General features: G+C 61.6%; 2 protein-coding genes across 3 annotated transcripts; one reads left to right on the top strand and one right to left on the bottom strand.

Moving 5' to 3' along the window:
- Positions 1-2,079: 2,079 nt before the first annotated feature.
- LOC132494698 (proline-rich protein 2-like) lies at positions 2,080-2,722 on the bottom strand. The gene is made up of 2 exons (XM_060105926.1): positions 2,206-2,722; positions 2,080-2,150 (listed from the first exon to the last, which is right to left on the bottom strand). Exons 1-2 carry the CDS (start codon positions 2,720-2,722, stop codon positions 2,080-2,082), a joined length of 588 nt encoding a protein of 195 aa, XP_059961909.1.
- Positions 2,415-16,142, top strand: SLC4A3 (solute carrier family 4 member 3). Of its 2 annotated transcripts, XM_060106012.1 has the most exons (23): positions 2,416-2,555; positions 2,713-2,857; positions 3,188-3,353; positions 3,963-4,237; positions 4,405-4,520; positions 4,911-5,110; positions 6,746-6,894; positions 7,046-7,226; positions 7,706-7,841; positions 8,122-8,305; positions 8,734-8,833; positions 9,280-9,464; positions 10,139-10,364; positions 10,573-10,791; positions 11,100-11,248; positions 11,432-11,626; positions 12,073-12,291; positions 12,645-12,734; positions 13,261-13,427; positions 14,121-14,374; positions 14,697-14,866; positions 15,023-15,196; positions 15,836-16,142. In XM_060106012.1, the coding sequence occupies exons 2-23, from the start codon at positions 2,807-2,809 to the stop codon at positions 15,911-15,913; spliced, it is 3,684 nt and encodes a 1,227-aa protein (XP_059961995.1). In that variant the 5' UTR covers positions 2,416-2,555; positions 2,713-2,806; the 3' UTR covers positions 15,914-16,142. The 2 variants fall into 2 exon arrangements, with proteins under 2 accessions (XP_059961997.1, XP_059961995.1); XM_060106014.1 differs by lacking the exon at positions 15,023-15,196 and having other exon boundaries at positions 2,415-2,555.
- The last annotated feature ends 298 nt before the right edge of the window (positions 16,143-16,440 follow it).

The following is a 16,440-nucleotide window of genomic DNA, read 5'->3' as shown; positions in this document are numbered from 1 at the left end:
GAATAACGAAAGCACACACTGCTGTCTAATAGGATGAGTTGGTATGAAACAACTGGGGCCATCAGCATCTCTTTCTCCACCCTGGAAGGAGAGACGAGCATGGGTGTCTAGAGATCCTTTGAGGGGAGATTTCACTCCATCTCACTCCCCAGGGGTTAGGGGATAGAGGAAGGGGCTTGCAAGGCTAGAGACCAGAGCTGCTGACTGGGCATGGGGTCGGGGGGAGTCCCCAACTGGGAAGAGAATGGGAATCTGAGGGCCCCAGGAAGATGAGGCTTGTGCTCAGGCTGTTTCCTGGGGAGGGTGGGGCCTCAGAGGGATGAGTCGTGTGCTAAGGCATCAGTGTCCAGGACCCAGGTTGGCAAGACCCTCCCCAGGCTGCCTTGGTATTAAAGCAGGTGCTGTCTGACTTTACAGGCTAGAAGACAGGGACGGAGGCCATGAGCAGGACAAAGGAGTCAAAGGTAGACTGAAGGTCAGGGAGCCCTGGGAAAGGTTCCCAATCGGGGAACTCCAAGTCTCCTGTGTGTCTCTGAGCAAGGGCAGGCCCTGCCAAAACACTCTAGGTAGAGACTTGGAACCGCATTACCTAGCTCAGAGCGGTAAGGGATTGGGCCGTGTATTAGTGTGCTAGGGCTCCTGTAACAAAGTTCCACAAACAGAGCAGCTTAAACAACAGAAATCTGTTGTCTAACAGCTCTGGAGGCTGGAAGTCTGAGATCAAGATGCCAGCAGGGCCCTGTTCCCTCTGAAAGCCCAAGGGAAGGATCTGTTCCAAGCCTCTCTCCCAGCTTCTGGTAGTTCCTGGGCTTGTGGCAGCATAACTCCAATCTAACATGGCGTTCTCCGAGTATGTCTGTGTCCATATTTCCCCTTTTTAGAAGGACACCATTCATATTGGGAAAGGAGCCCACCCCACCCCAGTATGACCTCATTTCCAAATAAGGTCACCTTCAAAGGTACTGGGGGTTGGGATTTCAACCTATGAATTGGTGGCGTGTGTGTGTGTGTGTGTGTGTGTGTGTGTGTGTGTGTGGTGGAGGGGGACACACAATTCAACCCATAACAGATGGGTCTCACATCCTGAGTTCTGGGGCATAGTTCACACGCTCTACTTACACACAGCTGGCTCTCAGGTGGGCATTTTGGTTCACACTCTGCACACCCTGTGAGACGGGGAGGCCGAGCACATCTCTTTCCCTGAAAGAGGCTTGGAGCGGTAAACGGCTGTGGCTGGGACATACACCGATGATGCCCTGTCAGCAGCCTGCTTCCCAGCTGTGACCATGGCAGGGTAACAAGGCTCCCTGAATCTCTGTTGTGGTGAAGCCAAGACGAGTATGGAGAGGGCCCAGCACGGGGCTGCTGGTGCAAAGCCAAGGGCTCAGCAGATACTAGCTGCCTTCCCCCCTTCCCCCTGACGGCTCTGAATGTAGAGAATCTTCCCTCAGGTTGAGCTGAGACCCAGGTGAGGACAGGGCTGGGAAAGGGTAAATTACATGCCCAAGGTCACAGGGTTAAACCTCTTCCCCACACAGAGACCATCAGGTCCAGCACCCTGTCATCCCCTGCCCCTCCCCCCCGGCCCCGCCCTCACCGGGGCGGGCGTTGGTTTCTCTCTCCTGGGCCTGGCCCCTCTCCTGCCCATCAGCTCCACCCTGGGTTCTCCCCCAGCATCCTCCTAAGTTCTCCTCAGGATTCAGGGACGTGGCTCCACCAGCTATTCATGAGGGGTTGTTAGGGACATGGCATTGTGTTAGGTGCTCAGTTTCAGCGAGACCCCCAGAGGGTCAAAGTCGTTCCTTCCAAAGACCTTTGCTCTTGGAAAAGGAGATGTGACCTCGGGGGTTGGAGGAGGGGGAGAGAGGGTGTAGAAACGGAGGCGCAGAATCTTAGAGCTGGATGGAACTTCGGAACATCCTGTTTCCAGGCCCCTCTGGCTACGTTGGGGAAACCGAGGCCCAGGGAGGTAACTGCCAAGGTCAAATGTTGGGCGCTGCCTCGTGGCAGAAGCCAGGCATCTGAGGCTATACCGGGACCGAAGGGACAGGTGGTGGCTGCTCCCGTAGGTCTGCGAGCTCAGTTCCCAAGGTTGGAGGGGCTGGCGTCTGCGGAGGGGTAGCCTTCACGGCTCTTGCGGGGAGAGGAGGCTAAAAGCAAGGTGGTGCGTGCATCTGGGGATTGTGGGAGTGGAGGGCGGCGCACCCGCCCTCGGTAACGCGTGGGGCGCCGGAGAAGGGGTTGGGGAGCAGGTGGGGTCCTGCGGGGGCTCGCGCGTGGTGGCCGGGCCGGCCGGGGCGGGGTGAGTCACCGCCCGCCCGCTCCCATTGTGCGGCCCGGCGGCGGCGGCGGCGGAGCTGCGGAGCCGAGCGAGAGGAGGTGGAGCCGCGGGCTGCGGGCTCCGGCGCCTGCGTCCGCCCAGCCCGCCAGGCTCGCTGCCGCCGCGGGCGCCCCCAGGCCGTCCGGCCCTGCGCAGCGACAGGCCCTGGGGCGAGCGCGGGAAGGAGATGGGGCGCGGCGGTCGGCCCGAGCCCCGCACGCTCCGGAGCCCCGAGGTACCGCAGGGCGGGGCGGGGAGCGGCGGGCCGGGCCCCGGGGCATCCCGGGCGCGGCGGGGCCTCGATGGGCGCTCGAGCGGGCGGGGGATCCAGCTCCGGGGAGGGGGAGGGGGGGCGGCCGCGCGAGGCTCCTGACCCCGCCCTCCTCCCCCAGGGCTCCCCATTAGGTCCGCGCAGCGCCCTCTTCTTCTCACCCGGGTCACGGGTCCCTCAGTGAGTCAGAGCCCCCCCAAGCCGCCTCTCCGGACATGGCCAATGGAGTGATTCCGCCGCCCGGGGGCGCCTCCCCCCTACCCCAGGTGACTGACGCTCGCGGGGGTGGGAGAAGAGGAGGGGGAGGGACCTCAAGGAGGAGAGGGGGGTCTTCTGGTCGACCCTGGGACCCCCAGATGCAGGGATAGAGCTGGGCGGGAGACATGGAGAAAGAGGGGGTCTTTTGGTATTTCTCGGATCTGTTGCCCCCTCTCCTCCCAAGCCCTGGAAGCCTGGGAGGTTGACCCCAGCCTGGGCCGCAGGGAGTAGAAGACGAGTCTGCTGGTCTCCCCCATCTCCACCTAGGGCTTGGAGTTGGGGTGGGTGTGTGGCGTTCATGGGTCAGGGTTCCTTAGAAGAGGCTGTTGGGTTTGCAGGTCCGGGTGCCCTTGGAGGAGCCCCCTCTGAGTCCAGACATGGAGGAGGAGGATGATGACTTGGGCAAGACCTTGGCTGTGAGCAGGTTTGGGGACCTCATCAACAAGCCCCCGGCCTGGGACCCCGAGAAGCCCAGCCGCAGCTACAGCGAGCGGGACTTTGAGTGTGGGTAGCCTGGGGACCCCTAGTGTGGCCGCCCTCACCGCCATCACCTTCATTGCCACCATCACCGTGCTCACCACTGGCTTGGTCACCGGGTGTCATCTTATGCTGGATGCTGTGCTGGATGCTGTGCTGGGCCACCATGCCATGTTAAGTCATCCTGCCTCACTTACCCATCACCTGTCTGCCTGCTAGGGGAGCTGAGCCCCAGACACAGGGGAGATGTAGGGAGATGGGCCTGAGGCCTCCCTTGGTGACCTTCATCTTCCTCAAGGCTCTGTCATACCTCTGGCCCTGCTCTCGTCTCTCTCCCACCTCTCCTCCCCTCCTGAGCTCTGCTGACTCTACCTTTCCCTTCCTTGCTGTGTCCTGTCCTCTCATCCCCGCATCCTCCCTGTCACAACCTCCCCTCTCCATCACTCCATCCCCCGACTCTACCAGGCCTTCCCAATGACAGGCTATGGATACAGGTGTTGGGGGGAGCCTGACTCTGGAGGAAGGACTAGTGTGCTCTTGTCTGAGGCCTTGAGCTAGAATAAGGCGTGCGTCCCTAGGGTGGTGAGGGGCCCCCTTCTGCTGTGGGGGCCCCAACCAGCTCTCCTGCACCCCCAGTTCACCGGCACACATCCCACCACACCCACCATCCGCTCTCGGTGCGCCTGCCTCCACCCCACAAGCTGCGGCGACTGCCCGCCACCTCTGCCCGGCAGACCAGGAGGAAGAGGAAGGAGAGAACCTCGGCTCCCCCCTCTGAGGGGACCCCTCCCATCCAGGAGGAGGGGGGCGCCGGAGTGGATGAGGAGGAGGAAGAGGAGGAGGAAGAGGAAGGGGAGTCTGAGGCAGAACCTGTAGAACCTCCACCCGCAGGGTCCCCACCCAAAGCAAAGGTAGGGTCTGTCCCCAGGGAGGGCTGGCTGCTCAGGGAGAGGAGGAGAGGCCTGGCGGGCGGGGGGGCGGAGGGGAGGCCCGGCAGGGGTAGGGGGAGGCGGGGCTGAGCGGGGGGATTGGGGCTGAGTCAGGGCAGGGACCCAGGGCGCACGGGGTTTATCCACAGTTCTCCATTGGAAGTGACGAGGACGACAGTCCCGGCCTCTCGGGGAGGGCCGCCTTCGCCAAGCCCCTGCCCCCCGTGGGCCCGCGCTCCGACAAGAGCCCCCAGCACTCGGTCAGGTACTGGCCTCCAGCCCAGCCCAGAGCAGGTCCCAGGCTCCTTCCTGACCCCAGTGAAGAAGCTAGGAGGAAAGGGGCGGGGCGGAGGAGCCGGGGAGGGCGTGCCCCTGCTCTGCATGATTGGCAGAGGGCCGGCAGGGAGAGGCCTCCAGGAGAGAGAGGGTGTCTGGGTGAAGAGGAGGATGGGGCCAAAGAGGAACTGGGGACCAGTGCGACGGGGGCAGGAAGGTGGAGGTAAGCTTTTCTCTGCCCAGGAGGAGGCTGTGTGTAGTCCCCAGGGGGCCTCTCCAGGCCCTGCCCCAAGCTGGGGAGGGCAGAGGAACCCCCTCCCCTGGCCCACCTCCACCGAGGGTCCCTGCCAATTTTAAGGCTGCCGTGTTGCCTCCTCAGTTCCCCTAGTCCCCGGGCCCGGGTCTCCCGAGTCGCCGGAGAGAAGAGCCGGCCACGGAGCCCCTCAACCAGCTATGACCTGCGGGAACGGCTATGCCCAGGCAGTGCCCTGGGCAGCCCGGGTGGCCCGGAGCAGCAGGTGCCCACTGATGAGGCGGAGGCCCAGATGCTGGGCTCCGCGGACCTGGACGACATGAAGAGTGAGTGACACCCACTTCCAGGGGTGCCCAGCCTGTGAGGGACCTTGGGGAGGCTCTGGGTTCTCCCCCACCCAGGGCTGAGCTCCTCTGCGGTATCCCTGTCTGCTGGAATGCGGCCAGTGATGGGGAACTCACGACCTCACCAAGCCATGCCTCGGGTGCCAGAGCTGAGATTTCCCCTCACGATGCCTTTGCCCTTCCGTCCTGGTTGTGTCCTCTGAGTCACCCCCGGAATAAGGCAGCCCTTCTTCCACATGACGTTTGGAGACATCATTGTACCCCCCTCCCCCGAGGCTCCTCTTCTCGGGGCAAACTCTTTTTACCCGCTTCGAACCAGTGCCCTGAGTCCCAGCCACTCCGCCAGGCCTTGCCTTTCCCTGTGTCAGGAGCCTCCTATTCCCATCACACCACCCTCGGCCGGGCCTGGCTGTGATCTCGGCACATTCCTTCCGTCTTATCAGTGCCCTGGTTTCTGTGCCACCTGTCTGCACCCATGGGGCTCTGTGCCCAGCCAGGGGCATCACCGACCCTGCCCTCCTCCCCCTTGGAACCACAGTGTGTGTGCGGGGGTGGGGTGGGTGGGGGGGTGGGGGTGGGGTGGGAGGGGGGAGGGCTCTGAGCGCAATACGTCATGGAAAGTTGCCAGGGCCTGAGGACAGGGACAAGAACAATCCGATGGCAGCAGCAGCAGCAGCAGCGGCGGCAGCAGCGGTGGGATGGGGGGGGGGGTCAGGGGGAGGGCGTGTTTACAGACCTAGGGTGCGGGCTGGAAGCAGCAGTGAGCAGGCTTGGGGACCTGGGGAGTCGGGGTCAGGAGGCCCGGCTACTTTCAAGCTCTGGTTGGACCAAGACCACTGCCGTCCAGGCTCCTACCTCTCAGGAGAGCCGGGGCTCTAGGAAGGAGCAGGGGGTGAGGCCTTGGCCATCTGGGGAATGATGAGCCCGCTGGAGGAGGTCACAGAGCCCAATGGGGCACTGAGCCCTGGGCCCGGGGACGCTGAGGGTCAGAGGCCTCAGAGGGCTCCAGCCCCCAGCCCTCGAGACTCGCTGGCCTCAGAGGACTTAGAGATGTTTGTGCTGGACCTTGAGGACTATGACCTGTGGGAATCCATCAGGGGCCAGCTGAGCCCCATGGTGGGCGGACCAGCTTGTGAGTAACTACGCTGCTGGCCTTGCCCCAGCTGCGGGCCTGGAAGGGGCAGGTGGGAAGGAAGGGAGAGGAGCTGTGCCTGAGTCCGTCTGGGTGTGTACCCACGGGGGAGTACACATGGGTGCCGAGGGGCACAGGGAGGGTGCTGAGGGCGCGGGGCCTGGTGACTTAATGTGGGTCCTGGCACTGCCGAGCAAGAGGCAGTGGCCATGACCGGGGCTGTGGACTGAGTTGGGGGTCTGCCTTTTTACTGTGGCTGAGCCAGTGTCCCCGTGTGACTTTGGACTAGTCCTTTCCCCTCTCTGGGCCTCAGTCTCCTTATGTATGAAATGGCCCAGCTGGACGATGTGGTTTTGTCGGCAGGGTCCCTGGGTGACTGTGGCGCCCCCCCTGAGTACAATGGCTAGGCAGAGCTGGAGGGGCTGGCAATGACCCCGAGGCCCTGAGCTGGAACCCTGGGACCGCCAAGCCCATCTTCTCCGCAGGTCACCGGCTGGAGGACAACCCTGGCGTGCGCCGGCACCTGGTAAAGAAGCCGTCTCGGACGCAGGGCGGGAGAGGCAGCCCCAGCGGCCTGGCCCCCATCCTGCGCAGGAAGAAGAAGAAGCAGCAGCTGGACCGGAGGCCTCATGAGGTACCGGACCCCGAGGAAGTGGGCCTTTGGATTCTTCTCGCCTCTCCTCCCCGCCTTCTCCCTCCCTCCCTGCCTGGCCCATCGCCATGTCCTCAGGACAGCCGGCCCCACCTGGCGGCCCCCAGGCCTTCACCCTTGGCGCCCACCCCAGGTGTTTGTGGAGCTGAATGAGCTGATGCTGGACCGCAGCCAGGAGCCCCACTGGCGGGAGACGGCTCGCTGGATCAAGTTTGAGGAGGACGTGGAGGAAGAGACGGAGCGCTGGGGGAAGCCGCATGTGGCCTCGCTCTCCTTCCGCAGCCTGCTGGAGCTCAGGAGGACCATCGCCCACGGTAGGGGCCCTGCAGGCCTGGCCCTAGAGCTGCAGGCCCTCTTCACAAACCACAGAGCTCGACCTGTGCTGAGCTGCCCAGCTCCAGGGACTGCTCCCTGGAGCCCTGGGGCCAGGCGAGGTCTGGCTGTCACTTTGGGGACATGGGGTCCATCTGCCTGCACCAGCCATAAGCTCTGAGGGGTGGGGCTGTGCCCAGGTACCTGGCACTGTACCTGGGGCACAGTAGGTATCTGTCCACATACAGTAAATCAACAGATGACCCCCTCTCTGGGCAAGGAGGGGCTGTGCCCTCACCCCGTGCTCTCTTTTTGCATCCCTCTCGGGCTGGGCTGTGGCCACACAGAGCTGTGTATGCACCTGGGCACATCAGGTGCTTGGCTCACCCAGCATGTCTGCCTGCCCTTGGGGAGCAAGCCGCTGGGGGGTGGTTTTTTCTACCTGACGGGACCGTGCTCCCTCCCCTGACTGTGCCCCCAGGAGCTGCCCTCCTGGACCTGGAGCAGACCACTCTGCCAGGCATCGCACACCTCGTGGTGGAGACCATGATTGTGTCTGACCAGATCCGGCCGGAGGACAGGGCCAGTGTCCTTCGCACCCTGCTGCTGAAACACAGGTGCCAGGGTGGGGCGCCTGGGAGGGCGCCTTCAGGTTCAGCTGCCTTCCAGGAGCACAGACTCTACTGAGTGGCTCTCGAGCTTCTGCTTGAATACCCCCAATGATGGGGAGCTCATTCCTTCTTTATCTTTGGCCAGTACCAACCGTTAGAAAGTTCCTTCTGACATTGAGGCGAAAAGGATGGAGGCCCTGACCCTCCGTTTCTCATTTCCTCATGACCTCAGCCCACCAAGGGGCTGTCTTCCTAACCTGCCTTGCCCCCTCTGCCCTCTCCCCAGCCATCCCAATGATGACAAGGACAGTGGCTTCTTTCCCCGAAATGCGTCCAGTTCCAGCGTGAACTCGGTCCTAGGGAATCATCACCCAACCCCCAGCCATGGCCCCGATGGTGCAGTGCCTACTGTGGCTGATGACCTGGGGGAGCCAGCCCCACTCTGGCCTCATGACCCTGAGGCCAAGGAGGTCAGTCGCCTTGCTCTGACCTGGGCTGGGGGATGAGGAGGGCTTCCAGTTTCAGTGGAGGCCACGGATGGCTTCATTGAGTGGGTCAGGAAGGTTGGATGCCGGGCACCATACTAGGGATGTGGGGGACCTACATTCAGGAGGGACCCCTGCCCTGGAGAAACAGAAATTTTAAATGGGATGACGGGGCAGACCCAGGGGAGCCATTTAAACAAGGTAAGGCTGAGATGTAAGAGGGGGCTTGGAGGAGGGGTCCAGATCCTGCTGTGGGGCACTTCACCAATAGTCTCCACCCTGGCTGGGGAGGGAGAAAGCAGGGCCCAGATCCAGGGGTTGGTGGGCAGAGTCCAGGCCTGGAACAAGGGATGGGAGGGCCTGCCATGGCCTCCGGTCTGGGTCCCAGCCCTATTCCAGTTCTGCGTCCTCAGAAGCCCCTCCACATGCCTGGGGGAGATGGTCACCGGGGGAAAAGCCTGAAGCTGCTGGAGAAGATCCCTGAAGATGCCGAGGCTACTGTTGTGCTCGTGGGTAAGGAGGGCTGGGCCCTGGGGGCATGGGCTACAGGGCCTGGATGCCCCCACCATGTCTGCTTGTCTTGACCTCTGGCCTGCAGGCTGCCTCGTCCATCCCCAACCAGGCCCCCACCTTGCGCCTGGTCTTCCTCTCAACCCATCTTCCCTAATCCTCTGCCTGCTTCCCATCCAGTTTTCTGCTATCTTGGATTGCTTCTAGTCCATATAACACCGTTGTGAGAATTAGAAGAAAGCACTCCTTCCTTAATACCCTTGATTTCCATCTGCTGGTAAATTGTAATAAATGTACAGACATATAAGCAAATAGGGCTTCTTTAGATTGGGGTTTCTTTGTGCAGTGCACAACCTGCTCAACTGTACATGATGGCCCCAGATATCCCCCCAGGGCCTGCCTTGACTGCTCCCCTTTGCCCAGCACCCTGTGCCTTACTGTCCCCCCAGGCTGTGTGCCTTTCTTGGAGCAGCCAGCAGCAGCCTTTGTGCGCCTGAACGAAGCTGTACTCTTGGAGTCTGTGCTTGAGGTCCCCGTGCCGGTTCGCTTTCTCTTTGTGATGCTGGGGCCCGGCCACACCAGCACCGACTATCACGAGCTTGGGCGCTCCATTGCCACCCTCATGTCTGACAAGGTGGGTCTGGCAGCCCCCAGGCTGGGCGTTCTAGGCCTGTTCCCCTGAGCCCTGCTTGTTCTCTGTCCCTCTCTCTGCCCCCAGTGGTATCCATGGGTACAGGGGCGCTAGTGGCCCTGCGGGGTGGAGGCAGCGCTCTGGAGTTGTGGAGGGAGGGGTGAGCAGAGAGGGAAAAGGGAGCCTTGGGCTGGGGCTATGGGAGGGGACAGGGAGGTGGATGCAGGAACGAAGAAGCCCAGACGCTGAAGCTTTGGATGTGACATGAGACTCGAGAGGGAAGCTGGGCTTGGACAGGAGGGTCCTCTAGCCAGGGGTGATGTTCGAAATATTTCCCAACCAACAGGATGTGGGCACTCTCCAGTGAGGATGGAGATTGGATTGGTAACGCTATGCCAGGCGTTGTCCCTTCAGTTGTTGCATTGTGGAAAAGTCTGGAGGCTCCCAGGGGAAGAGCGCGGGCACTCATGGGCGTTTGGGAGGTGCTCAGGGCCGTGGCTGCCTGCCGGCCAGCAGGGACATGAGTCAGAGTTTGGACAAGTGGACTGGACCTGTGTATGTGGCTGAACGTCCACCTTGCCTCTGGCTCTCTGATGGCCCAACACCTCCTCCCCGAAGCCCCCCGTCCCAGGGCCTCCCTGGGCTGTGGGCTTAGCCCCTGGCTTTCGTGCCTCCAGCTATTCCACGACGCTGCCTATCAGGCGGACGACCGGCAGGACCTCCTGAGCGCCATCAGCGAGTTCCTGGACGGCAGCATCGTGATCCCCCCGTCCGAGGTGGAGGGCCGAGACCTGCTGCGCTCCGTGGCTGCCTTCCAGCGCGAGCTGCTCAGGAAGCGGCGGGAGCGGGAGCAGACCAAAGTTGAGATGACCACCCAGGGCGGCTACGTGGCCCCTGGGAAAGGTCAGACCCTTTGGGGCCTGGAGCCCCCTGAACACATGCCCCCTCCACGGCTCCCACGGCTCTGACCCCAGCCCCATCCCGACTTTTGAGCCCCGCACGTCAGCTTCCAATCCCTGACCCAGGTCTCTGCACTGCGTCCCAGGCTGGGAAGGATTGGGCCCAGGGCCTGCTCCAAGCACGAGGTTCCAGCAGCCTCTTGTTCCCCCAGAGCTGGCGATGGAACTGGGGGGCTCCGAGGTGCCCCCTGACGACGACCCCCTGCTGCGCACTGGCTCGGTGTTTGGGGGGCTTGTCCGGGACGTGAAGCGCCGGTACCCGCACTACCCCAGCGACCTGCGGGACGCCCTGCACTCCCAGTGCGTGGCCGCCGTGCTCTTCATCTACTTCGCTGCCCTCAGTCCCGCCATCACCTTCGGGGGGCTGCTAGGTGAGGGGCGGGAGGAGAGGTGAGGGGCCTCACTGTCATCTGCAGGGTTGCTGGGTCAGGGTGTCCCAGTGGTCACTTCTGGGATGACAATGAAGTGAGAGGGGGTGGGTGCAAGGGGTGGGGGATCCGGGTTGGGGCGCTGGTGGTGAGAGGCAGGAGGGCTGAGAGTGGTGAGGGTCCCTATCTACCACTCTGGAGGGCTGCTCCATTTTTCTTGGGTCCCCAGGTTAGGGGAAACTAGACAAGAAAGAGGGGCCAGGTAGAAGGAGCCAGGCCAGGGCCATCCCGCTGACCCTTGCCCGCCCCAGGGGAGAAGACAGAAGGACTGATGGGTGTGTCTGAGCTGATCGTGTCCACGGCTGTGCTTGGCGTCCTCTTCTCTCTGCTGGGGGCCCAGCCGCTGCTCGTGGTTGGCTTCTCGGGGCCACTGCTCGTCTTCGAAGAAGCCTTCTTCAAGGTGACAGCCACCCCGCCCCTCCCCAGGGGTCACCTGCTCCACCCTGTGCCCCTGGCCCAGGTGATGGGCCCCTGCGGTCTTTCCCTCTCCTCTCCCTCGGGGTTCACCTCCTGCCCATCCCATGGGGCCCTGAGGGCCAGGTCAGATGGCTGTGGGTGACCACCTCTCTCTCCCGACCTCTAGTTCTGTCGAGCCCAGGGCCTGGAGTACCTCACAGGCCGTGTGTGGGTTGGCCTCTGGCTGGTGGTCTTTGTCCTTGCCCTGGTGGCCGCGGAAGGCAGCTTCCTGGTCCGCTACATCTCACCTTTCACCCAGGAGATCTTCGCCTTCCTCATCTCGCTCATTTTCATCTATGAGACCTTCCACAAGCTCTACAAGGTGGAGGCCCTGAGAGGTCTTGGGGGGTGGGTGTAGGTGGGGGCTGGACAGCACCCTGGGAAAGAGCCTGGGGGTGTGTGTGTGGAGCACTGGGGGAGGAGGGCCGAGGAGGAAGGCTCTGTAGGCTGTGGGCATGGGGGTTGAGGACGCCCTAGGGCTAGGTCTGAGCTGAAGGGCAGGGAGTCAAACCCAGAGGTTTGAAGTCCAGGATTCACCTGAACAGATACGGGACGGAAAGGGGGCGTTGTCAGGGCTACGGGTCTGGGGGCCTTGGGTCACTGTATGTAGAGGAAGGGCGTCTGTGTGTGAGATGGAGCTGCATGTCCTGTGTTATGTTGCCCGGTCAGGTGTGGGAGGGGCCAGCCCTCTCCCTCACAGGTGTCCTGATGCTATGAAATCAGGCACCTGCCCAGGTGAGCACTAGGGCAACCTTGTAACCCACACAGGTGTTCACGGAGCACCCACTGCTGCCATTCTACCCCCCTGAGGGAGCCCTGGCAGCTAAGCTGGACCTGAATGGGAGTGCCCTGCCCACCACCGAGGGGCCGCCGGGCCCCAGGAACCAACCCAACACGGCTCTGCTGTCCCTCATCCTCATGCTCGGGACCTTCCTCATTGCCTTCTTCCTGCGCAAGTTCAGAAACAGCCGCTTCCTGGGTGGCAAGGTGCGTGGCCGGCGGGAGTAGGGCCTGTGGACCCCCTGTGTCTGTCCTTCAGTTCCTGCTGTCACTGCCAGGCTCCGCTCGAGAGAGGGGCTGTCCCCTTCTCCCGGTCATGGGAGACCTCAACCAAGTCTGTGCAGCCTCTGCCCCTGTCTGAAGCCTCAGAGAAATGTAATCAGGAGAGGAATGCCCTCCTGGGCTGGGCTAGCACCTGTGGGGTTTAAAGGGACAGGTCAGGGGACTTCTGGCTCCTGCTGAGGCCCAAGAAGGGTCCGGGTAAAAAACCCCCATATTAGTCTCCTGACCCTCCCCTCCATCCACCTTTTGCTCCCTTCCCCTCATTGGCCCCTCTCAAGGCTCGCCGTATTATCGGGGACTTCGGCATCCCCATCTCCATTCTGGTGATGGTCCTGGTGGATTACTCCATTACAGACACCTACACACAGGTGAGTGAGTCCTGACCCCCTCTGGCAGCTGGTTCTCACCCCAGGGCCTTGAGAGGCAGGCCATGACATGTCCCCATTGCGCCAGCAGCCAGTCAGGGCTGGAGCCCAGCTTTCCTAGTGGAATGGCTACGTGCTGGGGCTGCACAGGGGTGGGTAGGCTGGGGGTTTCAGAAGCAGCTGTGTGGTCCAGCTGAGGAGGCCGGCCAGGGGGTCTGGGGCTGTGTGTGACCCTTAGTCAGGACTCCTGGAGGAGCAGGTGTGGGACTGGGGACAGAATGACAGGTGCCCCCGCAGCAGGTCTCCTGGCAGCTCCGGGGCTCAGGGAGAAGGTATATCATTTCCTCATTCGCTGCCAAGACCCCTTGGAGGAACAGTGACTTTGGAGGATACAAAACTGATTTTCCCCAAACCTGTTCACACCCACATTCCCTGGAGCCCTGGTACTGGGGACACAGAGCTGGGTGGGAGCAGCTGCTACGTGGAGTTGCTAGCGGCCCTGAACCCGGTCTTCCTTCTGGTCATGCAGAAGCTGACGGTGCCCACGGGGCTCTCAGTGACCTCCCCCCATAAGCGCACGTGGTTCATCCCGCCCCTGGGTAGCGCCCGTCCTTTCCCGCCCTGGATGATGGTGGCAGCCGCCGTGCCCGCCCTCCTGGTCCTCATCCTGATCTTCATGGAGACACAGATCACTGCGTGAGAGGGCTGGGGGGAGGAGCGGGGAGCCGTGGGATTGGCGGCCGGAGGGTGTCCGTGGGCCTGGGGCATGGTTTCCCCGTGGTGCTTTTTTTTTTTTTTTTTTTTTTTTTTTTTTTGCGGTACGCGGGCCTCTCACTGTTGTGGCCTCTCCCGTTGTGGAGCACAGGCTCTGGACGCGCAGGCTCAGCGGCCATGGCTCATGGGCCCAGCTGCTCCGTGGCAGGTGGGATCATCCCGGACCGGGGCACAAACCCGTGTCCCCTGCATCGGCAGGCGGACTCAACCGCTGCACCACCAGGGAAGCACCCCTGTGGTGCTTTGACATGATGTCTGTCTATTACCACCACCACTTGCCAGGTGGCACTTGACAGTCCTCAGAAAACCCTGGCAGCATTTTCTCTCAGCCAGTGATGCTCACATGTATCTCATTTTGGTTAAACCACAATGACGTGGTGAGAGCTGGCATCTGGCTTTTGTGGTGTTTTAAATATCCACAGTATGGGAATTTGCCTCAGATTTGCTTAAATATGAGACCTTCAATTTGTGAACTTGAAAGAGGAAGCGGGCAGGTCCTTGGAGAGTTCTGCTCTGCATGTCCTTCGCCCTCCACACCGTCCCTGCTGTGTGTGCCTGGCCCTGTCGCTGGCCAGCCCCCACCACTCACCCCAACTTCCCATCCTCTCCCCGCAGGCTCATTGTCAGCCAGAAGGCACGGAGGCTGCTCAAAGGCTCCGGCTTCCACCTGGACCTGCTTCTCATCGGCTCCCTGGGTGGGCTCTGTGGCTTGTTTGGGTTGCCCTGGCTCACGGCCGCCACCGTCCGCTCGGTCACCCACGTGAATGCACTGACCGTTATGCGCACTGCCATTGCTCCCGGCGACAAGCCCCAGATCCAGGAGGTGCGGGAGCAGCGGGTCACTGGAGTGCTCATCGCCAGCCTCGTGGGTGAGAGCGCCCACCTTGCACGGCCCTGGTCCCCACCCCACAGACTTGCCTTCTTGGACCTTAAATCCTTTCTCCATCCCAGGCTTGACCCAGATTCCTTCTGAGTTTCCAAATGCATCATGACTGGCCCCTGCTCTGACCCCCAGACCTGCTTCTTGACACTCCATGTGCCTTTTTGCTTGAGCCCTTTCTTGGTTCTCTATCCTGTTGCATCTTCTCTTGGTCACAGTGATGAGGCCCGGCTCATCCCCTCCCCACCAGGCCCTTCCATCCCCACGGGGGCTGCCTGAGGGGTCATGTAGGTGTGTGTCACCTCCTCCAGGCCTGTCCATTGTCATGGGGGCTGTGCTGCGCCGGATCCCACTGGCTGTACTCTTTGGAATTTTCCTGTACATGGGGGTCACATCGCTGTCTGGCATCCAGCTGTCCCAGCGTCTGTTGCTCATACTCATGCCAGCAAAACACCATCCCGAACAGCCCTATGTGACCAAGGTAGGGCCAGGAGGCACAGAGGTGGGGCAACGGGGTGATGGGGAGTGGCGGGGGTGCCGAGGGATCTCTGGGCTGGAGATGGACCCTGAAGGATAAGCTGGGACCTGGGGACCCGAGTTCCTAAAGATGTGGTGAGACCTGACGCCTGTTCCCCAGGTGAAGACCTGGCGGATGCATCTGTTTACGTGCATCCAGCTGGGCTGCATCGCGCTGCTCTGGGTGGTCAAGTCCACGGCGGCCTCGCTCGCCTTTCCCTTCCTGCTGCTGCTCACGGTGCCCCTGAGGCGTTGCCTCCTGCCCCGGCTCTTCCAGGACAGGGAGCTACAGGCGGTAAGGGAAGGTGCTTGGGGCAGTCTTAGGGGCTCGGGCCCCGGGTGCCAGTCTCTGCTGTTGTGTGACCACAGACAAATTACCTAACGTTCTGAAATCTCATTTTCATCCGTATGACGGGGCTACTAATAGATTCTCCCTTATAGGATCGTGGTGAGGATTAAACAGAAATTCAGGTAAAGCAGTGAGAATGGTGCTTTGGTGTGAAAGCAGCACAGGGCTGCTGTAGACAGCTGTGCAGGTTGTGTCCTGAACAAAAGCACACAGCTGAGGGATGATCGGGTGTGGGGTGGTGCTGAAATCCATTCTGAGCCCTGTTTTTGTCAGCTAGAGGAAGGGACATCTTTTTGAAAACCCTCCGCCCACACATGGTGTACAAAGGTACCACAGGAGCTCAGAGCCCCAGGAAAGTACTTCTGTGTGGTAGCTGCTATCATCGTTATTAGGAGGTATCGCTGGGGGGTGACCTGAAGGTTTCAGCCAGAGGGAAGTGCTTCAACCTGGGGCCACAGTCCCTGTAGACAGTGAGGTTTGGAAAGGTCTAGGGGCAGTGAGGGCTGCCGGCCTAGGAGGAGCTGGGGAACGGGAGGCAGTGAGTCTGCTTCCCTGCCTCCCCCAACCGTCTGCTCCCTTTTGCAGCTGGACTCTGAAGATGCTGAACCAAACTTTGATGAGGACGGCCAGGATGAGTACAACGAGCTGCACATGCCCGTGTGATCCTCCACCATGGTGCCCCTTGGAGACCCCGACACCTTAGTGATTGACACCAGGCCCCAGTCAGAGCCCAGCCCCAGGGCCAGCGGGCTCCTCATGACCCAGAGACGTGCCTGGAACCACTACTGATGCCACGACTAGAGTGGCCCCCTGACTCTGCCCTGGGCACTGACCTCGTCTCACCCAGGCCCTTTCACAGACCAGACCGGCACAGGCTTTGAGCTCATTATAACCACACTCCTTGTCTTGTGTCTGCCTCACTTTCTTGGTTCCATCTCTGGTTTCTCGGGTCATACTTATCCATCTGGACTTGGAACAATTCTATTTTCAGGGTCGTCAAAATCAGGGAGAGTTTTGAGGCAAGGACAGAATTCTTGGGGGAAAGGGAGAGAATCAAGACCACAGAAGGTCAGAGCTGGATCTTATCAGCACCCCCTCGACACCCCCCCCCCCGAAGTACAGTTGAGGAGCTGGAGGCTCAAGGTCTGGCTCAAGGTCACATGCTGTTAATCCAGTCCCTGCTTAGAAGG

Source organism: Mesoplodon densirostris, chromosome 8, assembly GCF_025265405.1.
Source record: "Mesoplodon densirostris isolate mMesDen1 chromosome 8, mMesDen1 primary haplotype, whole genome shotgun sequence".
Taxonomy (NCBI): Eukaryota; Metazoa; Chordata; class Mammalia; order Artiodactyla; family Ziphiidae; genus Mesoplodon; species Mesoplodon densirostris.
Note: the sequence above shows the minus strand (reverse complement) of the source record. Positions and strands in the feature narration are given on the sequence as shown.

Bases quoted from the DNA above. Each gene is read 5' to 3' on its own strand.
- SLC4A3 (XM_060106012.1), top strand. From the start codon at position 2,807: ATGGCCAATGGAGTGATTCCGCCGCCCGGGGGCGCCTCCCCCCTACCC. The intron at 5,111-6,745 runs GTGAGTGACACC...TCTTCTCCGCAG, and splicing joins GGACCTGGACGACATGAAGA to GTCACCGGCTGGAGGACAAC. The intron at 9,465-10,138 runs GTGGGTCTGGCA...TCGTGCCTCCAG, and splicing joins CCACCCTCATGTCTGACAAG to CTATTCCACGACGCTGCCTA.
- LOC132494698 (XM_060105926.1), bottom strand. From the start codon at position 2,722: ATGGGGAGCCCTGGGGGAGGAGGGCGGGGTCAGGAGCCTCGCGCGGCC. The intron at 2,151-2,205 runs GTGCGCCGCCCT...CCTTGCTTTTAG, and splicing joins CCACGCGTTACCGAGGGCGG to CCTCCTCTCCCCGCAAGAGC.